Genomic DNA, 27,292 nt, shown 5'->3' on the forward strand with positions numbered 1-27,292 from the left:
ATAAAAATCTGTGTTTTAAACGTACATTATCCATCCCATTTTGGTACACATGCATACTTTTTCAACTGCTTTAAAAAGCCTTTGCTAATTTTGTTGATAGATATTTATGTGTGAAGCAATTAAACTTCCATGGATTCATATGCACCTTGTTACATTTGTTGTTGAAGCACTGATTTCAGTGAGAACAAACCTCCCTGACATGATTAATTCTATCACCATAACATCTTTTAAGTTGACTTTGAGTATATGTGGTCTGTAGTGTGCTCTGCAGTAGATTGTGGTACTGATGCAGTTTGGTCATTGTAGTTTGATATGGATCACGTTGATCCTGTAGAAGGTAATGCTAGAGGATGGTGGCTTGGGAAAGCATTAAGAAGGCAGAAGGCAGGTGCAGAGAAGTGAGGGCTTCTATAGGTGTGTAACTCAGACATTGCTGTTGTCACACAGTAGTTTGCTGTTATATACCTCAATGTGCTGCCTTGATCCAGATGAAATGAGAGCTTCATGGAGCCTGCATGCTCATTGTTAGCTTGCTTTCTTGCTCGCTGGAGGCTGTAAGGAGCAATGACTCGTTCCTTGCTGGCCTCAAATGAAGCGTTAGAATTCTCTTAAAACTCTGCCTCTGAAAACCTGTATTTGGGTGTTTTTTGCAATCTTATGGCATGCAGTGAAGGATTGCAGAGGTTCCTTTCTCATGTTTTCCTCTTACAATTAAGGCTCAATTTCTCCAGTTTTTACTTGCTGGCAAAGAAAAATATTCAAGTGACAAATAGGCAAATTCAAAAAAGCTCTGTTAGTGTCTCCCCTGCTCACTTGACCCAGGGCTCTGTTCTGGCTTGCTGGACTGTCTCTTTGCAGAAGGCTTTTACTCGACCATGTAACAGATAATATTTGACACTCTGTATCTCATCTAAAGATTGACTCCAGCATACTGCATCCCCATATGATTCAAGATTGCACATCCCCTTTTCCTGTCCTGTCAATCTCTACTCCAGCTGTCTATCTATGCTAGCTTCTGGTGCCTCATTGATTGGGGCTTTTTACAGATTAGCTGAAGGGTGTTGCAGTGGCATGTGTTGATACAGGTCTTTCTGCAATCCTTCCAGAGCCTGACTGGTCAAAGGAAGCAGACTGCTGCAGCTAATATGCCAAATAATAACATACAGAAAATTGGAGCTTCTTTCAAAATATGTGTTGAGCATCTCTTGGTGTGACAGATTGCCTAGTGGCAATTTGAAATGGCGTGAGAATTCATTCACCAACTTCTGGTTGTCACTATGCACCTACAGAGCATAAGATTCACTTTGTGAGGTGTTGTATTTTTAGGTGAAGACCTTGAATAGGTTTCATTTTCCTACTTCCTGCATCTTTGAGTTTTCATTAATGGATAATCACATTTAAGCAGAGTTCACCTTTGTAGTGAAAAAGGATGAGCTTATCCCTAAAGTTGGGAGGGGTGCAGGGGTAGTTTGTGTCTGTCTCTGTACAGAGAAGGTATCCATGAGGTGTGTCACCTCTTCTGCTTGTTCAGGAGAATGTAACAGAGTTATGCATGCTGCTAGTTGAACAACTTCTGTTGTGAGCTGGGCCCTAGCTAAAACCAAGCAGGCGTTTCTTTCCTGTAAGGATTCCAAGCATATTCTTGGAATTTTTCATTTTTGAAATAATTTAAAACACAAGTTCTGAATATATGTATTGATCAATTGGTGGTGACTTTTCACCTTTTGTGTCCAGCAGTTCAATCTAATACAATGTATGTTCTGCTAAATTGTATTTGCTTCTGATTTGGCTGCTTCTGCATAAAAAACAGCAACAAGAGGAGGAGAAATATAGTTGTTCTACTGTTACTTGCAAGATTTGGGGTGTAGTGCCCACCTAATGCACATCTATAACATACCACATCAAGTGTACCTTGATAACAGTACTTGATTGGAAATTTGTTTTACTTCTGGTACAGAACATAAAGGAAACTTCCATCTTTGTTTACTACACACACACGTAAAGGATCTTCAGCAGTTGAAAATGTGGTTTCAATTAAGACTCTTCCTGCAAATCAGCTTCTCTTACCAAAACAATTTTCAGAGTTCCAGTAATCACTCAGAGAGAACAAGGTGTGTCCAGGGTTGTCTGTATCACCATTCTTGAGTTAATAATTGGCACGCAAACATGTGCAAAAACCATCTAGGAAGGTTTACTGAATAAGGCTATTAAAGCAAGTACTTTGAGATTTCCAAACTTAAGAGTGTTACTAGACAATTTTCTATGGTTTTCAGTTGTTTGCTCCTTTTGAAGAAGCAAATGTTTGTAACGGTTGATGATGAAGTCAGTTTGAAACAAACTCAGATATTCATAATGCATAGAAATGGGTGATTCCTTTTAGAAAAGGCTATGGAGAAGAATTTCCTGTCCTTGAATATTCAGGCCTTAATCACCTCCCTCTTACTGATGGTTATGAAAACTTGCTGCTTTTGTGTGGGTTTTGGCTTATTGGAGATGCTGTATGAGTATAGTCAGTAGGGATTTTAGCTGAAGCTGGTAGTCAGACTAGAGAGGATGGGTCATATAATTAGGCTTACATGTTAAAGTAGTTTTTAAGAGTTTGCCACTACCTATGTGATGATGTGAAAAAAACTAGTATGGTATTGTATTAGGCACTTATATTGTATTTCATGATACTATAAAAAATATTTAGACAAATGCTACTTCTTCATTCAGAATTTAATTTTCATTATTCTGTTTATGTCTTTAGATTTACTGTGCAAATAGTCTTGCTTGCAAATTCCTATACAAACAAGGTACTAATTCACTGGATAGGACTGTTACTTCTACTTTCTCACTTGCCACTGAGATAGTGAAAAGTTTTACTGTCTTCTAATCCCAGATATAGCATTTTGTGTTCCTGATTGAACCTTGTAGAGAATTCCGTTCCCTCCAGGATAATCCAGTTTTAGAAATATGGTCTTAGCCTAAAGCTGGGCACAGCCACTCTTTATGAATCTGCCTGTCTTGATTTGCCTTCTTTTACTTCACCTCAGATCAGGTACTACTGTTGTAAATTAAAGGGAGTATTGCCTCCTAATTATGTTCAATGCAAACATTTTCCATGCTTAATTTTTTTGCACATTCCCCATCTAAGACCCAAACATTCTAAAAATCCACTGCTGTAAAAGCAGTAACAGGTTGCTGTTACTAAAAAGCTTTGCAAACCTTGTAGGTAAAGGAAACTGAAAAATCAATGTAATTGAAATCTGTGCCCAGTTGGATCTCTAGTGTGTTGCTTTAATGTTGGACATAACATTTCAGTATATTTTACTCTGTAACATATGATACCAATATTAGTCTCAAGTGCTTTTTCATATGTTATTTACAAGGAACTATATTCAGATTTTTGTTACCAAAGTGGTTGCAGGCCATTATTTTATTGTCCTATGCAATTGGATACTAATTAGAAAAGGCTTACTTATTAATACATGTTCTAGTCACTGATATGTAGAAAAACCTTCTAAAAGTAGTTTATTAATAAATTTTCTGAAAACTCAAAAAGTGTGTGTATGGGAAAATTCTCTTGGAGTAGCTTGGTTTCACCACACACATATTTACATAAAATATCTGACTAATCTAATTTCTGAACTACAAAATGGAAAGTAAACTTGGGGGTGTATTTTAAAGACATGATCTATTTCTGAATATAGAACTGTGTTTGCTGTGAACTTTTTTCCTTACTCTTGATTTGAGGCAAAATTTAAAATCTTACATAATGGTTTCCTGATACAGTGTTTGCCAATGGTCTTGCATTTTTTCAGGTTTGATAATGTATGAACTGTTTGCTATTTCATAGAATTTTCTGGTAACACTTTGTCAGAATTAATACTGAGTACTGGCTGAAAGTGCTGATGTCATAGAGAAAGTAGTGGCTATTCTGGTCATGATACAGACCTGAAATATCAAGCTGACTTATTTTTTCCAGCATATTGCACATGATGTTGTTGATACTATTTTACCTTGAATGTAAATGTTAGGAAAATGCTACAGAAGCATTTACAAGATTTGAAATTTTTTTTTAGATTTTTTCCAGTCAAGATGTGTATTGACATTGTGAGGCTTATTTGGGTAATATAGAAATTCAGTAGTTTATGCAGTAACTGGTTGTTTTTACTTATCTGACAAGACTTTGCATTGCAAAAATATGTTAATGGCTAATTTTGAAAGGTATTTGTGGTATCCTAAGCATATTTTCTTACAGCTTTCCACTTGTAGAATGGCAAAGTAATTTGATTTAAGTAACTCTTAGTAACTAGCCATTGCTGAATTCCTGTTGTGGGAGGAGCCATGTGAAAAAATTACTTTGTTTTCCTTCCTTGCATAATTTTCATTCTTTGTCTTTTATCTGTAGTTAAGTATGTTTTTTTAAAGACACAAGTAGAGTTATGAGGTGATAAGATACTTGACTTTGAGAGTTGAAGGTAGAGTTAAATTCTATTTAACTGTATGCAGATAGATTTAAATTCTTTTTAACTGTATTAATAAATAAAATTTAACTGTTCTACATATTTTTAGAAAGCAATAATAATAACAAAGCCTGCTTAAGAGCTCCATTTCCTCTGATTCAGGAAGGGTAATTTAAAGTAATTTAAAGAGGCAAAAATATTATTAAGCCCAAAAGTGAAGGTTGCTACTTCAGTGTTGGGCATCTACAACTCCAAGGGACTGCAGTTTTTATATTTTGTGAAGTATTTTTTGATAGGGAGCACCACAAACTACATGTAATAGAAAAATAAGTTTCTTTTCTATTTTGTTATAGTTTGTTTGCTTTTAAATAGTCCAGGTGAGCTTAGCAAAACTAATAATGACTTTCTCAGGATATCTGCAGCACTAGAAGAAAAATAACTCTTATTAATACAAAGAATGCGTCATAGTCTGCATTTTCCTTACATCTTTTTTATCTGCTATCTAAAGCTTGTAAATTATGCTGCCAATCTGATTTCACAAAGCTGATGTTATCTCTGGAGGCTTATTGATGTTTGCTGTAGAATCACCTTCTGTTCTCCAAGTTGTAGAAAGAAACAACTGGATACTATAACTTGTGCTCATTTTCAGTGATATCTACTGCCATTGTGATGTAATGTTAGAAGTTGTCATAAATTAGCACGTTCCTGATTAGCATGAATTCAATAAATGTTCTTTACTTCAAAAGAATACTTGGGACACGTGCTACTACATGCATTGTTTATATATGGTACTGTAGAAACTTAACATTTGCAAGAAAAATGTGAGATGATGGTTTGATAAGATTACTCAGAAATAATTAGGTGGGTGTGTAGGCTGCTAAATGTATTTGATTTTAATCTCTAATTAAAAAGTTGGATTTTTTAATTGTTTTTGTGATGCAATAGTTTTTACTTCATTATGCTTTTTGTAAATAGGGGCCAAATTCAGCCTTTTCATTGTGCCTAGGTACAGAATAAATGTTTTCAAATGAAACCCAAAGCCAGTGACAGACAGATTATCTCTATAGTCCTCCTCGTGGAGGATTATTCTGAGCAAACACATATATGTGCTCTTATATACCTTGAACCAGGAATGAAAATGATGGCTAACGTTGAATGAATATCTCTATGCATTCTTTTAGCTGATGGGAGATATAATTATGTTGTGGGATCTGGCACTGCCAGAAGCACAGTGTTTTCATGTGAGTGCTGTCTGATTCTGAGGTCTCTTGTATGAGATTGGAATTGGTTGATGTTACAGCAAAGGTATCTCTCTGTGGATCTACAGGTGTGAATTTAAGCCTTGCTCTGTTCCACTGCTCCAGTGTTTACTTAACTCTGCTGCAAGGACAAACTACCTGGTCACTTGAGCTGTGGAATCAAACAACCAGATGCATTAGCTAGAGATAACTGCCTCAATCCTTAGATAAGGAAGTTACTGTGTTAAAGCATACTAGAGGAGTTGTGTCTCTCACTTCAGGAAAACTCTGACTTGCTCATGGTTTGGGAAGCCAGGGTTCTCCTAGTAGCTGAGGCATCCACTGGGAAATCACATGCTGTGTTTAAAAAAGCTGCAGCACAATATATGGAGCTGCATGGTCCTGAATTGTGCAACTCCCTAGAGGTTTTTTTTTCTAGATAACTTTTTCATACCAGTATTTAGTAAACAGTTGATTGAAAAGGTAACCATTACTTACTTTTTCACTGAAAGCGTATCCTTCTGTACAGACTTTTCTATACAGTGTAATATTTTGAATGGCAAACAAAGCTTGATCTATTGAGATAATTTCCCAATATTATTTTGTTTGTTTTCAAGTTTTCATTGTATTAATAGGGATGGGGAAAGGAAACAAAAATAAGTAATACTTTTCCACCTATCAGCCCAGCTGTTTCAGCTGAGTGTGGAGAGGGTAAGGTGGGGTGGATTTGGGTTTTTTTTATGCCTGCCATCTAAGTCAATCTCCACTAACTGGAGGAATGATGTCTGGCAGCAGTAGAGCTGCCAGAGATTTCTTGTCTCTCATTTTACTGAAGTGTCATAGCATGTAAACAGCTCTCATATCCAATGGGCAAAATAAATAAACAGATGTTTCTCTATATAACTTAGAAAAAGTGAGACAGTAAAGAGAGAGGGATTCCATTTGTCCTATAGATTTTGGGTTTTGGTTTTAAGTGAATAGATTTAGTTTAATAAACTGGAACCCCACTTAGAAAATGAGAATGACATTGAGGATATAGTTCAACTTTTTCAACAGATGCTTTGATAGAGTAAAAAGGTGTGGAAGAGACAAGGAGAGTGGTAGTAATGGCATGGGGTGACACTGGGTGGACTTCTGTCAGTGCAGAATACTCTGCAAGAATTTTATTAGTGTTCATAGAAGGCCTTTGCATTTAGTAATGTTGCCATCACAAACACCTTTGTATATACAGCACATGAGAGCTGCTTGTTTTAAGCACCTGCATTTTAAGTGGTTTGCAAGATCACAGAATCACAGCATTGTTTAGGTTGGAAAAGACCTACAACATCACTGAGTTCAAGCTTTACCAAGGGTCACCTTGTCAACTAGACCATGGCACTAAGTGTCACATCCAGTAGTTTCTTGAACACTTCCAGGGATGGTGACTCCACTACCTCCCTGGACAGCCCATTCTATAACTAAACAGCCCCTTTCATGAGAAATTCTTCCTGATGTCTAACCTGAGCCTCCCCTAATGCAATTTGAGATAATTTCTTCATGTCCTGTCAGTATGATGCAGATTAAACCTCACTAAACCAGTTTTCAGTACACTTTGCTCCTATCAATTCTGCTGTTCAGTCTGGAATATCTTCAAAATCATAGGTGCTAGACTAAATTATGGAGAGCAGAGTTGGAAGTGCATTTTCACCTAAAGCAATGGATATTGGTGAAACATCTGCTTTGCTGGTAAAATGAAAAGGTATGCTTGTGTTAAGTAGGTGCTCCTTTCATCTTGTGTGAACTGCATCTGAAAAAGTTTGTGGTGGGTTTTAAATCTATTTGTGATCATGTGTTTAAATAAAGGAAAAGAGGTTCTTACCCAATATATAAACAATCTTTTTATAGAATGAATTCTATATTATTTAATGTTCTATATATTTAATACTATATTTATATAATATTTGATCTATTAGAGTATAATTGGTTTGAGGATAAAGTCTTTTAAGGAAGATTAATATATATTTAGGTCATTACAAAATTATCTTCATTCCCTTACATTATACATAGTTAGGAAAATGAAATTTCAGAAATAGCTGAAAGCTTTTACTTTATTAACCTCAAAACTTTCCTTTGAAACCTATGGAACCTAAAGTAGAGGTTATATTGGTCACAAAGGCCTTACTTTTGGTCATACTACACTAGGTGACTGTGCTGAGAACATCATTCTCGTTACTGGAAACAGTTTTAAAGTCTCAGAAGATGAGTAGGAAGAGGAATGAGCTGATCTACACATATTCATCTCATTTCTGACTTGCCCTTTTTCCCATTGTTTGTTATTTAATTTGGTTTATTTTAACTGCACTGAGTTGCAATAGACCATTATATAATTCACAAGAATGTCTGCAATAAGAAATACAATTTCTTAGAGGCATTGTTTATTTTCATGTCTTCCAGGATTTTTTGTGGGTTTTGAGACATTAGCAATTATTATAAACCTAAATAAACTCAATTAAAAACAGAATAGTGTGTGACTAGAGTAGGTAAGATTTTTTTCTCTCTCTCTGCATGCTTTAGAGGTGTTTGTCACAGAAATGTCTGAATATTAACATAGTTCAGTTTTCTTAGATATATATTTGTCCTTTGCTCTGTGATTTTCTGCGAATTTTCCAGGGTGAACTTCTGGATGATTTCATTAGCTATAGATTCTATGTGACTAGAAGCCTTAGAGGTTTATTATGCTCACATGCCTTTAGTAATTACAAAATTAATTTCTCAAGAACATTTCAGAAAGTGAGAAAAGGCCTTCTTTTGAAAAGTTCACTAAAACGGGAGTTCTTCTGTAACAAATGTTCTCCAGGCCTTTTTCAAAATAGCATTTTTTCACAAAAACTTTTCACATTGGGTGATTATAGACAGTCCAGTAGGATAAAAGTGGAATGATGTGACTGCTTAGAAAGATTTTTCCCTCTTCTGCTTCTCATGCTATTAGTTTAAAACGAAATCACTAAAGATGCTGTTATTTTAAAGGAAGTGTTCTTAATTATTACAAGTTCTATTCAGGGGCTGCTGTCATATCAATTTCTATATAGGTCAAGTCTATTTGGTAGTGAACTCATCTACTTTGTGCATTTCAGTCCAACTACTTAGAATTTGATCACCTCACACTGATGTGAGGTGATCTAGAGCAGAGAGTAGCTTTTCAGTGAAAGCATGCAATAAGACTGAGACCTGGTATTACAGACACGTTTTGGACAGGACAACTTCTGTCTTCTTTCCTCTCAGGCTGCAGTCATACTGGCAAATAATAAATTGCCAGAAGTGACCAAGGGGAACTGAGGGTACACTTTCAGTTCTCTGTTCAAATAGTATGGGAAACTAGCATGGTTTCGGACTCCTCTCAAGGCAGACAGGTACACTGTTTTTCAAACCAGTTCTTTGATAGGCTCGTGCCATAATTGTAACAATAGGGTTATGTGGACCCTAAAGAAATGTCCTGCTGTTAAATTGTGTTGATGTGAAAATTCTGATCATTTGAAGTAAAGGATCAGCATCTGTTGTTTTGAGATGCCTGATTTGCAACTAGACATTAGCAGTAAGTTCTTCTAGAAGTAGTATGATCTTCTCATGTAAAATTCCATGTAAAGGAAACCACTGAAGAATCCATGCAGAGTAAGATGAAATGCAGTTATTCAAATATTGATACTTTCATTGGGAAGATTATCTTCTCAAGGTGTATGTGTTTTAAATGGGAAGACCGCAGATAAGAAAAAAGATTGTTGGAGAGAACAAGTAAAGCATCTGCATCAATAAAAATGCTTCTCCATTAGTGATTCTGAGGCAACCTTAAGATAGGACAGTTCAGATTACCCTGGGTGTTGGGGCTGTTTTGGCCTTGACCTTACAAAGAATTTAATGACCTTTCCATGAGCTCAGACTAAGCGAGAGTCTCATCAGGTCAGGGTGTGCTGTAAACTTAATTTTTAGATCAAGAGGAAATGTCCTCCTGGAATGCAGACCTCAGTGTCAATATAGTAGTTAAAAAGCATGTACTGCCTGGATGGGAGAGAACCAGAGCAAGCACTCTGAGGCTGTTAGTCACACCTGCTTGATGTCATTTACATGCTTCATCAAGCATGGAACCATATCAACCCCATAGCTGTGGAACATTGCTTTAAAATTCTACTGCTTCATTTGGGGAAGAAGGAATGGATATTCCCTTGCCTGCTGAATGGAGCTTGTTTTGTGAATGAGGAAGATGTGAACAGAATTTTTTTGTTGGTTTGGGTTTGTTTTGTTTGCTTGGCAGTTTTTAATATGACCATTTTGAATGTAGGGGCTACAAAAATGGATGCTTGATAATTAAAAAAAAGTAAGAGATAGCCCTAAAGTCTACTTTGGAGTAAGCAATAGGCATGATCATAGAATATTTGTGCGCAGGTGTGCTGTGGTCTGTTTATACCTCAAGCAAAGTAATAAGAATTTTCTATTTGTTTTGTCTCTAGTAATGGAAAACACTGAGTCTGAACCAGTGCCAGCTTCTAGAATTCCATACAGCACTCCTTATATCTTTGAGTAACAAATCTGTCTGTCCTACACTTGCAGCATAGCAGGTCTGTGCTGCCCTTCATTGGGGCTGAATTGGGAATATCAGTCTAACCATACAGTTTTCACCTGATAAACAACTGAATATAGAGGCTGCACAGCAGTACTGACATGCATAAACATACAATCCAGGAGCACTTGGAAGTAATGCATGTTTTCCTTAGAAAAATGTGAAGGTCAATGATGTTACAGATAAAAATGCAGATTAATGTTGTTTTTAATTAAAAGTTGAATATTTTTCCAGACAAACAATTGTTTTTATCAAATATTTTATATATCTTTTATCTTAATATGGGTTTGTGTGAGTTGGCACAACACTCCAATGCTCAGATTGCCTGTCTCAAAAAACATTTATCATGCAGACGTTTTATTGGTTTTCAGTTTGTTTGTTTTTTGTTCAAAGACTTGATACAACATGTGTATGTGATAGTATATCCATATATAGTATCATCTATGTTTTTCTGACTTGGAGAGTGTGTAGATAACAATATTAATAGGAGTAATATCCCCACTGAGTTTTGGTTAGTGCTGAACAAATGTTTTAGCAAACAGCTTGTTTGAAAAAACGTTGCCTTCAGGACTACTGTTTTTAAGTATGGGTTGAATTCAGAAAATGGTTTACATTCTCATCTCATTCTTCTTCTTAAAAGGGATGGGAAAAAGTATTAAAAGCAAAGTAAGCCTTTCAAAATAAAGTATTTCAGAATTTATACAAGATTTTCCAAAATTATTAAGATAAAGATGTTTTAATTCATACACGAAGCTGAATAATCCATTATTGCATGTATTTAGTATTTCTCACAAGTAGATTAGTCACATGCAGATTTGCAGGAGCGTGGTTTAGCTATCATTATTTGAGCTTGCAGCTTTTATTCTAGTTAGAAATATCTAAATATCTTAACGATTAAACATTTATGAGTAAATCTCCTGTGAAAGTCAAAACCACTAGGCTTTAGAAAATATACTGTAGGTGGAGTTGTGCAAGTTTCCTTGTGGAGCTCTGTCACTACATGGGAATCTGAATCTGAAAAGTCCCCTTTATTCAGATACTAGACTCCTCAAAAGCAGGTTTTTGGTGTGGCAGATGAAAATGAGTTTTCAGAACTTATTTTTCTTTAAAAACAAAATTTGTTTCAAAGCTAGTGTCTCACAGAGAAAATCCAGTGAGCTTAACTCTGTGTTGCCTGGCATTTCTGTACTTGAGAAACTGTTCTCCAGTGAAGCGGTAGCATTTTTCACTGTCATGTTCAACGATTTTCCAATTTTTTTGTATCTTTTCTTTTTAAGATGTTTTCTTAAGTATACAGCTGAGGAGACCAATAACAGAAAGATAAATCCATAGATGATGAAAGGATTTTCCTGAGCTTAGTAGTTAACATAATAGTCTGAAAAGAAAAGAATTTACAAGTACTTGTTCAAGTGTTCTATGTAGAGAGTGAATAAAATAAACAGCAAGATGTGTTGTGATAGGAACTCAGATGATCAAAGGGAAACACTGAATAGGAATAGTTATTCTTTCAGATAAAATAAGGAAGTAATTCCTTTGTGAGTTTTTGTGATCATTTCTGTTGGAAAACTTTGTATGCATTACTTGGAATTTCAATGAAGAGAAAAGCAATACAGCCTAGATAATAGTGTCAGCTTTGAGCACGAGGTGGCATGTGGACATAGCTTGAGCTACTTCTCCAAATCATTTGAATGGAAATATTGGATTAGTTAACCTTGTGTCAGGTCTGTTAGTTAAATAAACCCTCCAACTGTTCCTGACTGAAGGATGCATAGTTGTGATTGAAAGATGCTGCTGCTTTTCATTAGAATTTTGTCAAACACACCCTGCTAACATAATGATTTTAAAATAAAATGGTTTATTCGATGGAAAAGGATAACAAGCAGAAAATTCACAGCCTTTTCTTTTCACAGGGTGCTTCAGCCCAGTAGGAAATCCTCTTAGTCGAACACTATTGGGTAGACTACAGAAGGTAAGGAATTTTCTCTTTGCATTTTTTTTAAATTGATGTTTAACTATCAAATGTCACTATTCACAAGTTCTCTCTCTTGTAGAGCGGTGTTTTTTTATCCTGTCTTTATCCAAAAGAGGTGTCTTCAAACCAATTGTCAAATTAGCTTATGCTGTGACCAGCTGGTAGTGAGATCAGATATCTGCAAATCAAAAGCTTTGTATTTTTTCATTACTTAATTTTTGTTGTTTGAAATAAATAAGTAAGATCACACTCATATGGTTTTTATTTTTTACTAAAAAAACAGGCATTGATGAGTAGCTGAGAGAAAAGCAAAGACAATAACTTGGAATTAAATTCTCATTGCAGCACCATGTTTTCATTGTTTACTCATACTTCATCTTTTTGTAACAAGTTAAATCACAGCTATCCTCTGTTTACTCCATTGCTTATCTCTTAAATATTGATTGTAAGCTTCTCCTAATTATATTAGTTATTTCATTTATTTCTGGTTTCCTGATCACCATAATAAAAATCCAACAGAATCTGTAAATGCCAATAATTGCAACTATACATTTGATGAACCTGTATTAAACACAAAATACATGGAGAAACTAGTGAAGAAAGAAGCAGTGGTGCTTCTGAATACTGAGTGCATTTGTGTCTCCATGAAGCTGGGCCTGTTGTACTGGAGATGTTAATCCTCCTACTCCCATGGACAGAATGGCATGGTTTAATATTCTGTTGTAATTGCACTAACTTTAATTCTTGAGAGAAATTTAATAAATGGACATAAATTACCTTGGGTTATTTATATCTCTTTTGCAATTTCACTTTGGGGTTTGGTTTGGGTTGCTTTAGGATTTTTTGGATGTACCTATTTTAAGAGAATCTGTTGAGATAGTTGTGGAAAGCTTAGATACACAGGATTCACCCAGAAATTTTGAAAGCATGGTTTTACATTGGTTATGTTAGTTGCTAAATGATTCCTGTTCTCCTGTTTTCAAATATTTAGCCATCATATCTAATTTTTTAGGTAAAATATATATTGTTCAACCAGTAATGTAGTGTTCTCCATCACAGCAGGCGTGATAAACTTTTGCAGGACCAACTGTTTTGTGAAATGCTAGGTAGCAGCTAATTTAAAATACTTTTATTTGAGAGGGCTAAATTAAGGTTTTGAATATATTTTTTACTTCTTCTATTATAAACACATTAATATATATAAATGCAGGTTAACCAAGTAATTAAAATTAAAAACGAACATTTTTAGAAATGGTGAAATACCTGAGGAGGTTTTGAATAATTTCAGGAGTTGGGTATTTAACATGTTTTTGAATTGGTCTTTTTCTATTTTTTTCTTTTCTGTCTTTTTTTTGTAATCCTTGTAGGTTTTTCTGCAGCAGCGATGTTTGCATTTCTGATTTCTGTTTGTACATTGCAGGTATTTATAAAGTGCAGCCTGGTGCAGTTTTGGTCCTTTCTTCCTCTAGGCAAATTATAGATTCCCATGCTTATTAAATATTGAATGGCTGTAATCAAATCTGGATTGTAGTTATCTGAAGCCTAAGAAAGTCACTTTACAGTGTCTATGGACACATTAATTATGACTGAAGAAGAATTTATCATTCTTGCCAATTGATAGTTCTAGCATGATTTTAATTTAGCTATTAATACTAGTATTTGTATTTCTGTTTCCCATAGACTAAATTTGTACTTAGTTGTCCTGAGCTAGGACCAGAGAGTGAGAACAAAATACAAAAGTGCTAACAGTATCCAGCTGTTTTCTTCTAAGTCTCATCTTACATAGCATTTAATTTAAAACTTCACTTAGTAAAGAGTAAAGAGATTGCATAGTGTTCTTAGGGGAGGAAAATCTGTGACCTTTAGGATATTGAGGAAAAGGACAATGGAGCAACGGTAAAATCTCAGATTTATTCTGTAGAATTTTCAAATGTTTTGCATATTAACTTTTAAGCCAACCAAGTGTTTTCAATCAGGCTCTAAAAGTTAATTTCTTATTCTTTCTCCTTTAAAAAAAAAACTAATCAAGAAACCACCAAAAACCAAAAGCAGCAACAAAAGAAATCTGCTAAAGGTAACAGCCTCAGAATGTTGGCTATTTCACACTGAGGCTCAGATTTACTGGACACACAAGAGACGCTGTAACACACATTCCTTGTGTTTTTTCTGGAGTGTTTGCATGAGTAATATTCCCAGTTTGTCTTGCACTGTGTCAGCAGGTGTGGGGAGGTGGAGTGGAGGGAAGCAGTGCTACTGGGAAGCATCCAGGCAATAGATGTTTGTCCTTCTTCATGTCCCTGAGTCTGTCACTGATGGGAAAAGGAGGAAGCATGACTTTGGCCATGTGTGCATAGTGGGCTTCACCCCAGTATGTGCTGTGTCTGCCTAAAATTAATCTTAGAAAAGCTTATTTTCCACGTGCTACTATTAAGAGTTAATGGCTAATTAGAAGTTGAATTTAGTCTGTATGTTTATTCTGTTACATTGAAGAGTATGTTTACATATAAGGAAGAAGCATATGAAACTATATGAATAATTTTTTTTTCTTTGAATTTTGATGTTGTGATAATTGAAGTGTATTGGTTCAGTATTAGAAATGAAATTCTTATGTTTTTGCAGAAAAGGCAGCAATGAGATATCAATTGTTCTTTCTCAGTGCTCCTTCTCCTAAGGGAATGAGTACTATCTAATGTCCAAATTCTGTATACATGCCACTATACATCTGCATCAAAAAGCAAAAGCTCCATTTGAGCAATCACTGAAACTGACCCATTAAAAAGTAGTCCTAAACATTTTAATTAGGGATATTATCATGACTCTATAAAAATTGGTACGACAATGTGTCAGGTTACTCTCACATGCAATGGTCTCTTTTGTATCAGCATGTTGAAACATCTTTGTTCAGTTTTGAGTTAGAAATGTCAAGGGTATCTAAGAGGGTTAGTCGCGGATAACCAGTGTGATACTCCATGGTGTAGAACTCTGCATCAACTGATGGATCTATTTGTCTTCCTCTGAGAATGTTCCTTAATGCTGAAAGCTCCTAATAGCTTTGTTCAACCACAATCAGTGTGACATGGCACACTTTTTTAGCAAGCACTTTGTTTCTGCCTCCACAGATGGTCTGCCTCCCAGAAAGACCAGCTCCACAGGACAAAGCTATAGCCCCACATCTGTTCCAGTGCAAGAAAAGGATTAGCTAGTTTCCATCCTGCAGGAAAAAAAGGAGACATTAATATTGTATCAAGAATGATGTATTCATACCATTCAATATGGCTGTTGCTTTTTTCAAATTCCTGAAAATGTGCCCTAATCTTGTGACACAGCATTTAAAAAATGTGATTTCTAAGCTGAAAGGGCACTAGCTTTTGTTGGATGTTTCTTGTGGTGTAGCTGGTAGTTGGCACTACTGGAGGGATGGCAGGGCCCAGCAGAGGCAGTTGCTGTGTGTGGTGGCAGCCGTGGCAATTGCCCTTGACAGCTGGAGGTAGAGCTGTGTGCAGCCGGGGACGTGCCCAGAGCACCTCTTCAGGAGGCACCTCTTGGGATTGTTGTTGCCTTAAAAGTTTTAAGGCAGTGTCTGAGAACATTCAGCATAGTCTCAGGGTGACTCATAGATGTTAGCTTGTTATTTCCACACAGCTTGCTCTCTTCAAGCTGTTCTCCAGTGTTTGAGAGTCACATAAATACTTTATTAAAAAATGAGGGAGAGACAGATTGAGACACAATAATGGGGCAATATGAGTACCCGAGCTAGATACCTAAATAATACTGCTAATAATTCTGATGAATCATTTTTGAGCAACAGGAGGCACTCCCATCCCACAGGCTAAGCACATTGCCTGCACAGTTCTCTTAACCTTGAAAATGAGAATTAGCTGAAACCTGTACAACAGTGCTGACTACCAATAGACCACTGAACAAGCAGTGTACTCTGAACTGCAGCTCCACCAGTCTTTGTTCAAAATTTGTTTATCAAATCGGGCAGTTACGCTTCTTTTTTTTTTTTGTTTTTCCTTCTGTGCATGTACATAATTATTCAGAACTCTTTAGGTGGTAGGCTTAGATGTTCTGGTAGATGATAAGAGCTGAGTGCAACTGTTTGCTTTTGTACTGAGTTCATCTGTAACTACTGTGTATGTCTGTAACTAGTGTGGCAGTACCAAAACAATCTGGAGACTGGATGGAGATCAGGATAGTCAGTGATTTCTTTCCCATATGGGATAAACCCAGCTAAATTATGGAAACCACATTGAGGGCAAGAATCCGTTCTCAAGAATGGCATTTATTCTACTGAGCATTTGCAAGGATTTTCTCTGTAATTTGTAATGATGTTCCTTGGAACACCATAAGAAAAAATTTTTTAAAAAACTGCAAACGCTGAAAATAAAAAGAACAATAATTATAGATAGATTTTTTTTTAAAGCAGAAGAAGAGAAAGAAGTTCATGCAAAAGATATATATAGGAATGGTTGTAAAATATGAAAGAGATGAAGTATGTTGGATTAAAATTTTCAGATTTAAATGGTTATAATGCAATATATCTTTTAGAGGTGGAAATGTTTACTTCACAAAGCACACATTTACCACTTCTAAAATATTTTAATTGCTGTGTAGTATTTCTATACTGTATGGTAGTGTGTATACTGTGATGCACACAAAATGAAGGGGAAATTGGTTTCCCCTTTGTTTAGAAGACCATTGTAAAAAAAAATTAAGTAACACCAGCAAAGGATTTCCACCTTTTCCTTTTTTTTCCCCTAGTCTGTTTTTCCTCTGCTAATTTTCATAATTTTTCTATTCTAAGTCTTCTTTTAGCTTAAGCATTCGATTATTTTACAGAAATCAAATGATTTTAAGGTACAGGCTTATCCTGATTATTGCAATATATACCTACTATTCTTTTGAATTCATTGAAAGTCTGAAGAGCAAGTGGTGAGGATAGAACAATTAGAATTAAAGTACTGAGTATTAAGACCAACCTAAAATTCTCTATTATATGGAAGTGACATTTTTGCATACTGGTTTAGAGGTAAAGTCCACTGCAACAACTTCTTAAATATCTGCTGTAGTGTTTGCAATGCAAACAAGCTTGGACTGCACAGTCTTCAGTCCAGTTGTGTCTTTAGTGCAGTGTACATACTTGAAAAGTTTAATATCTTTTTCTAAACATCTACCAGCCAATAGCCAATATTACTCAGTTTTGCTTAACATCACTTCTGCTTTTTCTTTTGTGAAAAAAGCGTTTTGTTGTAGATAATTCTTACTGTCTTACAGGGAAAATGAAAATATAATCATAGTTTAGCAAAATGCTTCACATTAAAATTTAAAACAACTTATTCTTCTAGAATGAGGACAGCCTGACTGCGCTGGGAGTGGGAGGAGGAAACAGTTGTCCACCTGGGCAAGAGACAGTAAGTATTATGTAATTTTTTGCAATATCTTTTGTACCTGTTATATTGTATCTGCTTTTGAAATCATGTCTTTCTTTTAGCATGATCCCAAGGACATTTTTTTTTTGCTGTAGATTTTTTAATTCTTACAGAGATGTTCATAACTGTATTACTACATTACTTCTGGGTTTATCAATCTTGAAAAACAATATCATAAAATTTTGTTGAATATAGTTTTTTTTTTTTATTTTTTGCTTGGACATTGACCCAAATAGAACTTGACAAATTTTTAAATTTTACACCAGAAGAAATTCCACTGCTTTAGGTGTAATTGTGTGTGGTATACATTCTTCTTTGGTTCTGAGGTGCATTTCTTATATCCTGTTATGGTCATTTTTCTGATCATATTTTGACAGAGAATATAATGGCAATTCCACATTTTATTTCAATTCCCTGGCTTACTAAACCAGTTGTATTACAGGACACATTGGTATATTAATTTCTTATTTCTGAGAGACAGACTTGATTGGTTTGAACTGTTTGTGGCAGTTTCCATGTGACAGAATTTTTGTAATTAAAAAAAAAAAATACAGCATTTGCACTGGAAGTATAATGCAAAAGACCCAGCAAAAAAAAGTATTTCTTGATTAGCCTTTCATTGTTTTTCATGCTGCCAAGTAATTAGTGTTGCATTCCTACATTCCATTTTGGGTTTTGGGTTTTTTTACCTTAAGTGACCTCATGGTTTCATGAGATTGTCACTTAACTGAACTGGGCGCTGTTAGAGCACCTCTTACTGGACATGGCCATGGTGCTCATTAGTGTGGTTTAGTTTGGTTCTGTTCTACAGTTCATATTTCTGTACTGCCAACATCACCTGTAATTATTGTTAGCTTTCCTAATGCAGGGAGGAGAGTTATGATAAAATACATTTCATGGTTAAGCTTCTTTATGTAAATTCAGGACTACTGAATGCATATTTAGGTAAATTTCCAGTCTACTGAAAACTATGCTGATACTAGTTCTTTGGTGCTGACCAGCTCACAAATTGCCACATAAAATTTACAATGGTAGAATCACTTCCATCTTTTCCCATTCATAACTGATTTAATCTCTTTAATTGGTGACATGGAATTATGGAAATACAAGTGACATTGGCTATATTTCTACACACGCAACTTGCAGGTGATCCTGCTCAAAGCAGAAATACAAATGTAAATAGCACTGTGGAATTCAGCAGTCTTAAAATTTAAATGCATGCATGAGTAATAAAAAAATAAGAGTTTTTTCCTATCTGTCTTCTTCAATCCCATTACCCCTCCTATTGCTCCTAATGATCCCTGTTTCTGACCTCTACTTACAATTTATTAGAGGAATATGAGGTGAAGATTGTAGGTAGGGAAGCAGCATTCTGTGTGTAAAATAGGTCATAATTTTGCTCTTCACTTACGATGAGGGAAGTGAGCAATTCCGTTATTCTTTCAGTTCATTTGTTTTCCTTTCATGCTTCTCTGCTCAGAGTTCACTAGGACAGATTTTTGTTCATAAGGCATAGGAAATAAATAAGAAATTGTACTTGATATTTTCATATTCAGGGTAGAAAGCAGGCTTCTAGTAGTTTATTATATGTAGTATCCATGGTCCTGATGACTGTTAGTACTTTTTTTCATAAAAGTATAGCTGCACTGAATTTCACTGTCAAATAGATTTATTATGTGAAATTGAATATAAATGTATTTTTTGCAGATATTTATAAAATTGTATATCCAAATGCTTATTGCTAAACAAAACAAATGAAAAATAGAAAGTAAAAAAGAAAAAATGGACTGATCAAAGCAAAACTTTGTAATGTCTTTTTGTATTAAATTTTTCCTTGGATAAAGCTGTCATACTGTTGAAGTATTTATTCAAACACATATGCTTCATGAGCACACAGAGAATGGGATCTGAAGGTGGTGTAACAATTCTGAGAAAGTGACTGTATGAAGTTTTTTTTTCCCTTTTGCTTCACAAGCAAATTGCTTATAAAACTAACAGCTGCTGTTTTGAAGCTAATCTTAGTGAATTGAATGTTCTTAACCATTTCTGCAATCCCACAGTCCTTTATCTTGCCTCTCCTGCTGCTTTCCCACCACCCCTGATCCCATTAGCAAAACTTGAGGCAGCCTCAGCTTTTACCAAAGTGCAGCTTTGGTTTCAGCTGCTTTTCTGCAAGAGGAAGTGAATGTTGCGCTTTTTTCTCTGTGGCATGGTTGTGATAAAGCTGTGGTGTTCTTATCTCTCTTTTAGGTAGTGGCTCTTTATGACTACACAGCGCATCGATCAGATGAGCTAACCATCCATCGCAGTGACATTATCCAAGTGTTATACAAAGATAATGATAACTGGTGGTTTGGCAGCCTAGCAAATGGACAGCAAGGCTATTTTCCAGCTAATTATGTGGCTGGTGAAAGTAAGTTTACTGCTGTCTTCCTGGTATACCGGTGTGGGTTTAACTGATGCTCCAAGATTTTACCGTGCTGTTCTGCTTATTGTTCCGAAGATAGGAATTTATATAGTACACACGTGGCATAATGATGACTTATTGTGGTGCAAAAATTGTATTAAGTTAGCTAACCATTGCAGTTTCAGCTTATGGAATAAGTCAGCTAACTACTGACTTAATTACCTGTCAGCTGGATTGATCCCTTGTCTCTTCTAACACAGAGCCACCTAATTCAGGCCCCAGCTTGGCAATGTTTTAGGACACATCAAAGTATTTCAAAAACATCTTGGGGTTTTTTCTTATGCAATTTCCATTAAATCTAGCTTTTGTACAAACTCTTAATTTTCCCCCTGCTCTAATGGAGAATGTTCACTTCCCAAATATCTGGATTTCAGATATTTTAAAGAACAGAAGTTTTAAAAGAACAGTAATGGTTAAATCTCACATTTGAGCACTGAAGTTGCTACCAGGTCCTTTTCATTAAAACAGTTTTGATTAAACTGATACAGACTAACCTAGATGATTTTGAACAAATAATTAGTCCACTGCTGTAAAGATGCTCAGTGTGCTGGTGTAAATATTCAGCTTGTGGACACAGCATGTGGTTGCACACTACAAGAAATTCATTTGCCTTCCTAAACTATCAAACTATCAGTTATACTGGTATTTAGAAATCTTTTAACCCAATATTTCTCAAGATGGTTTTCCCCATTTTTTAGTTCCTCCCTATGTCTTTAAAGTGAAATCCAGTATTTAAGCTTCTTTCCTAAAAAACACTTGCACATAACACTGTGCTCACTTCATGGGGTCAATTAAAAGTTAGATTGACTATGCCCTTTCCTATTGTATTCACCTGTACATCCTGTGCACTTTCCCCTGCCTTTTCTCCTTGTAAGATAACCCAGAGAGAAGTCTGAAGGAAGAGTCTTCAGTGAGGGCCTTAAAAAAGTGTTCTGAAAAACAAAGAAAGACAAGACCTAAACAAAATTTTTGAAGCCGTTGTACAATTGTGAAAAAAAATCTCTGGTAAATAATTTGCTATTGCAGTTGATGATCATCTTATTGAATCAAAAGAAACCTGTAAGGTACATTTGTTAAGTATCCACTGCTTCCTAACAGTATGGACTTTGTTCTTAGGTAAATGTTTGAATGGTTTTATACATTAACCAATATATAAATCACATTTAAATCTAAACTTGCTAGTATAAATGAAGGTTTATGGGATAAATTTTCATAAATTCTCATAATTTGCCTTCAAACATTTTTCACCTGGTTTTGTTCACATCCTGATTTTGGCTAGATTGTAACATCATGGTGGTTCACAAATTCTTTCATAGCTCTAATAATGGTGAATTGTGGTTCCTCTTTTTAGAAGAATATGAAGAACAACCTTCAGGATTAATACCAGATTCTGCGCCTCTCCTACCAGAAGGACCAACAGAAGCAGAGGAAGGTTTTCTGACACTAGATAAGGTAATAATTTGAGAAGGAAGGATTCTGTAAGTAGAGGTAGGTTGTCTTTTGTGTGCCACATGGACTGTATTAATTTTTGGTCTTTTATGTAAAAAATTCCTAAGTGTAGATCTCATTCCAGGCAAGTAGGTATACTTCCAGTAGAAGTTTATCTTTATCTTGTGTGGAATCAGCTGTTTCATCGTGTGGCAATTAAATATCCTGCTTACTTCCATCATTGCAATGGGTGGCAAATCTCCCATTGACTCCAAGTTTACAGAGGTTATGTGTGCATAAGCATTCCTCTTCCTGTGATTTTTGTTAGTCAGAATATACAATATGTACAGAAGAAGAAGAAACAGGACGCAGGTTTTAGTCCAGGAAAAGAAATGGACATTTGATTTTTATGGACTGGGTTTTTTTCCCCTGAATTTCACAGATTTCACTATATGCAAAGCAGGCCAATTAAATCTCCTTTCTTCAGAGAATTAGAAACTTTGCATGCTTATGTTTCCCTTCTGTGAAATAAAACCAATGATTGTCTTAAAACATGGGATATCTGCTAAGAAAAAGAGTAATTAAAAATTAGTTCAACAATTGTTAGAATTTAAGAAATTTTTATTTCAAAATGTTTGTATCCTTAGTAAATGTACTTTCCACAACTTTCATTTTCATTTACTGAGATGGTACTAACATGACTACTTTAAAAGTGTTGCTCAGATTTCTTTCAAATTATTTGAACATGTACTTTCCTAAAATTGAATCTAATATTTTGTATCTGATTTGCAAGACTCCAAGCATATTCTGTGTTGCTTAGTTACAACTTTTGGGGACTTCTCAAATGATTCATCTAATCTTTGCTCCATGGTGTATACAATCATAGAATTATTTAGGCTGGAAAAGACATTGCAATGTTCAAGGTTAAAACCCTCATGACTATTTCTGTTGCCCTTTTTTGTGCAGCTTCTGGTTTTAGTAGGTGAATGTAGATATAGCATTTAAGAAGTACTCACTTGGCAGTCTTGAAGCTGTCTGTCTTCTTGAAACCAACTGCTATAAATTGAATTACTCAGTGTTTTGTTCCTAGCTATACTTGAAAAATCACTACTAGTAGTAGTAAATAATCTGAAGTATCCTTTACATCTCTGTAGCTGAGAAATTCCTAGGCAAACCATTGTCCGGGAAATGCAAGGGTGCTCTACTTCCAGATACTTCCATAAAGGTAGACTGGAATAAATATAGGAAAAACCACGTTACTAATGATTTCTTTAATTTATTGTGTACATGGCTAGAGGCAAGGAGGGTATCCCAGAGGATGTTTTTGAAACCACCCAGTTTCACTCATACCTGGATTAGAAGAGACAGAGAAGCGCTGTTATACCTATTTTTATTAGACTTTGTCATTGTTATCCACACATGTTTTTCTGTTTTAATCTGGTTGGAATTTAGTCAATTTACTGTATCACAATACTTTTATGTTCACCAGCTACTGTTACTAACATTTGCAACCCATATTTGTTATTCAGCTGTGTGCAAAGCAACATTTGATTAGTTTTGATTGCTTAGAATTTCTCAAGTGTCTATGGCTAACATATTTTTCTAACGCTAGTTTTTTGTTATTGGTAGTACTTGTTTTAGTAACAGTGAGTTTTAATATTATTTAATTAAAATGCTCTTAAATTAAATTCTGCTTGTACCTTGAGTTAAATTAACTACATATTTAATAATTAGTTGGAATTTTGTAGTAGTCTACAAGAAAGACATAATGAATCAAATGTACAGTATCAGTCCAAAACCAAGCAAATACATTGCTTTTCATCTTGCACAGAGGCCAAGAGTAGTACAAAATCATACAGAATCTTGAGGGATATTGTGAAACAGGTCCTAGAAAAAATTATTTAAGGGGATATACATATGAGATTAAACTAGCAAAGAATGAACACTGGAGAGGGCATACAAAGTAATACCTGATGTGAAGTCAATGCACTCTTCTTTCTTTCACTTTTCTTTCCTTCTGCTGTTAAACAAGATCAGGGAGCATTAATAGCTGGAATGGAACACATCTACTATTGGTAGAAGGAAAACTTTGTTTATGCCATGCTTTGTTACCCTGGTGAGCTCAACTACTACAAGACACTCTTAAATGTGTGTGCATAGGGATTAATTGCTTTAATAACATGTTTTAGGCTGAGGTAATGGCTGAGATTTCAGAAGCATTGGAATGACTGGGAAAGACGATTTGGTGGATTTTTTTAAATTTCAAGTCACATCAGCACTGTATAAACCATCAAGAGGATAGTGACTTTAACCAATGATGAATCAAATCTCTGTAGTACTTATGATGCCTTGAAATGTAATAGATTTACAAAAGCTGCAGAGTTCTGCAAAGAAGAAACAACTTGTCATTCAGCTGTTTGCTAGAATGAATGAAAGTTTTACAGGGCTTTGGCTTTAGGCAATACCAGGGACTTCTGAGACAAAACTGCTAAGATGACCACTGAGGGGGCTCATCGGTTATGGCAGTTCCTGTCTTGCAGCAGTGACACAGCAGCTTTTCTTCCTATTCCTTTCACTTTTTTCAGTATGAGACCTGATGAAGGGAAATGCCAATTTCCTTTATAGGGGAGATTAGAAAAATTTAGTAAAACCCTGCATTTTGTTGGGGCTCTGTTTGGGTTTTTTTTTCCTTGCTTTTGCAGAAAAGCTTTTATTTTTTTAATCCAAAAATATTTATTGAGTAATTAGATTGTTGCTTAAGTTGTTGACACAAGCAGTAAAATATAAATTAATATTTTAGTTAGGATTTTTTTCGGACACAAGAATGTTTTCCCAAATACTTGCTTATACCTAGGTCTGCTATATCTATTGTTCTTTCTGGTTTTTTTTGAGGATTACTCAAATATTTATCACTGTTAAGACTGCAAAACAGTTACTGTGAAAATCATCCTAGCAATTACTTGTGAGATTTTGGTACTGTTCAAGACTAAATAAGGCACTTAAAATATTGACTATGACTATGATTTTAATTACTGGGAATACCTGATAGTCTTATTAAGAATAGTTTTAAAATTGCAGATATTACACATGCATATCTAGCTAATCGTCAGGGCTTTATGAGTGAATAAAGTGGAATTATTAACATTAGAAGAGGGTGTAATACTTAAGATCTAATATTAAGCTTTGCAAATAATTTCTAGAAAAGCTTTAGTTCAAAGAACTTTCTTTCAAAATACTTTCTACCATCAGTTTTGCATTCATAACAATAATTTTATGCAAACCTTGTTTTCCTGCCTTAGGAGTTACTTAACTCCTGAGCCACAAAATTAGGTCATAATCATCTTTAATTACAACATGCATGTAAACTGCCAATTGAAATTTCATGGAGTGAAGTTCTCACTGCACTGATGAAGAATTTCAAGAAATAGAGATGGATTTATCAACTGGCTGCTCCAGTTAATGTGTTGTTTTCAGGTTCCTTAAGATGAAGGTGGAAAGGACAGGGATTCAGATAGGGTTCTGTTAGAAACCAGTGTGGGTTTTGCAAAATTTTGGCCAATCAGAAACATTTCAAAGTCGATAGAGTGTCGTTTTTTTCCCCAGAAGTTTTCTGCTGGCTAGAAGATCTTGTGAACATGTTTTATAATTCAGCGGCCTGCCACTCACTACATGAAATACATGTAGCTGGATTTTGAATATTAAATATGCAATGCCATGTTACATGAGAATAGTAGGAAGTAGTAATAGACAAAATAGTAAATTTAAAACTTCCATTAAAAGTGTAAAAAAGTATTCTTTCTGGTATATTTATCTTTGGAAAATGATGTCAAGATGTAAATAGAAAAAAAAAGAAAAGGCTTACTGACAAGAACCACATTATTGTTGCACAATTTGAATAATCTACCCAAAGGTCATCAAAACTTGATTCCATGTATATTTAAACAAAGTTAGGGATTATCACTGTTCACATAAATAATTCATGGTCTCACTCTTCTTCCCCTGGAGGAGGTCCTTGTCAGACTCTGTGAATACTTAGCCCAGTGTGTCTGAAACCAGCCTGCCAAGCAATTGATGCTTTCCCTTGGGCTTGAGCTGTTTACATGAGGGTAATTTTGTGGGCTTAAAATTTATTTATTGAATCTAAAAGTTTAAAAAGCATGGAAAGATTGTTCCATATTTCAAAAATAATAGCTAGAAGTTTTCCTATTAGTTTCATCAAGTACTTCTATTTTATAGTTTGTACAGTTTCTATTTTCTCCATTAGTGTTACCTTTCTTCAGGTTACTGAGGAACACTTCAGAGACTGATTATCTTTTAGGAAGAGGAGGGAGAAATAGGAAGATATGATTATGCTAATGAGGGAAATACTAAGGAATTAATACAGTGAAACTCTTGCAGTGAATAGAGCTAAAGGCTTTTGACACATCATGAACTCTGTTCATTTTCAAGGTTCAAGGAGATAGCAGAAAAAAATGATTTTCAATTGAATTAGAATGTATTGTAGTGAAGTTCATAATATTGGGCTTCATTCCCAGCTGATATGATTACAGATCTCTCTTTCTGCAGGTATCGACATCTGGGCTGAAACTGCTTTTTTAGAATCAATCTGCAAAGCTACTGTGTACTCTTCCACATATATTGTTTAATAGCATTATAAAATAGATATTTCTTTATGAATCCTACTTTTGAAGTACTAATTACTTTGATCATTGTTTAAGAAATCATTCATCTGAAGGAAATGTTACTATGGCACTATCTATAAGGAATGGGCCATTTTTCTTAATCTTTACCCAGTAATAACATATTTTAGCTTTTAAGTTCTTAGATTTCCTATTTCTTAGTACTCTGTTTTTCCTTTAAAATGCAGTTTGTACTGTTTGAGATAGAATCATAGAATGTGAAGAGGTTGGAATGGACCTTAAGGATCACCCACTCCCAACCCCCTCTGTCATGGGCAGGGACACCTCCCCTAGACCAAGTTGCTCAAGGCTTTATCTGACCTGGCTTTGAACACTCACAGGGTTGAGGCATCCACAACTTTCTTGGGCAACCTGTTTCAGTGTTTCTCCACCCTCACAGTAAAAAATTCCCTCCTAATATGTAACCTAAACTTCCCCTCTCTCCGTGGATACCCATTATTCCTTTTCCTGTCATTACAGGCTGTTGTGGGAATAGTACTCCCCAGTTCAGTGCCCCCACTGAGGCTCTCCCAGTCCACACACCACTCTCTTGCTCCTGCTTCCTTCCCCCTTTCCACTGCACCAGAATGAAGTAGAGAATTGGAGGCACAAAAGGTGAAGATTGTAGGTTGCGATAAGAAGAATTTACTGTAAACAGCAATGAGATAAGAAAGTGAGCAATAACATCAGCAATGTTAATAACAAAAGTGTACAAAAGAGAAAGTGATTCACACCCAAAGATGCTCTCTGTGGAGCCTGCTACAATAAATTTGTGCCAGATGGTTCTGGCTTCTCCTCACCAAGTTTTGGACTGGAAGGAACACCCTTCTCCAAGAGAGTCCTTTTTCCCCCACCCCTGGCAATGACATGAGGTCCTATCACATCTGGGTCTTTGCTGTGCCCCTCTCAGCTATTGCACAGAATTTAACCCTGCCCTGGCTGAAATCAGGACACAGAAAAAGAGTCACTCTCCAGGTTCTCTGTAGGCCTTCTTGAGACACTGAAAGGTTATCAGGTCTTCATACATTCTCCACACA

General features: G+C 35.5%; 1 protein-coding gene across 3 annotated transcripts in view; it reads left to right on the top strand.

The window, feature by feature from the left end:
• AHI1 (Abelson helper integration site 1) overlaps positions 1 to 27,292 on the top strand; it is an 85,346-nt gene that overhangs the window by 48,744 nt on the left and 9,310 nt on the right. For all 3 annotated transcript variants that reach the window (XM_058021069.1, XM_058021070.1, XM_058021068.1), the window contains 4 exons: positions 12,188 to 12,246; positions 17,598 to 17,663; positions 19,932 to 20,094; positions 21,500 to 21,600. In XM_058021069.1, coding sequence (XP_057877052.1) covers positions 12,188 to 12,246; positions 17,598 to 17,663; positions 19,932 to 20,094; positions 21,500 to 21,600 — 389 coding nt within the window. The remainder of the gene's footprint in view (positions 1 to 12,187; positions 12,247 to 17,597; positions 17,664 to 19,931; positions 20,095 to 21,499; positions 21,601 to 27,292) is intronic.

The sequence above is a fragment of the Melospiza georgiana genome, chromosome 3 (genome assembly GCF_028018845.1).
Source record: "Melospiza georgiana isolate bMelGeo1 chromosome 3, bMelGeo1.pri, whole genome shotgun sequence".
NCBI lineage: Eukaryota > Metazoa > Chordata > Aves > Passeriformes > Passerellidae > Melospiza > Melospiza georgiana.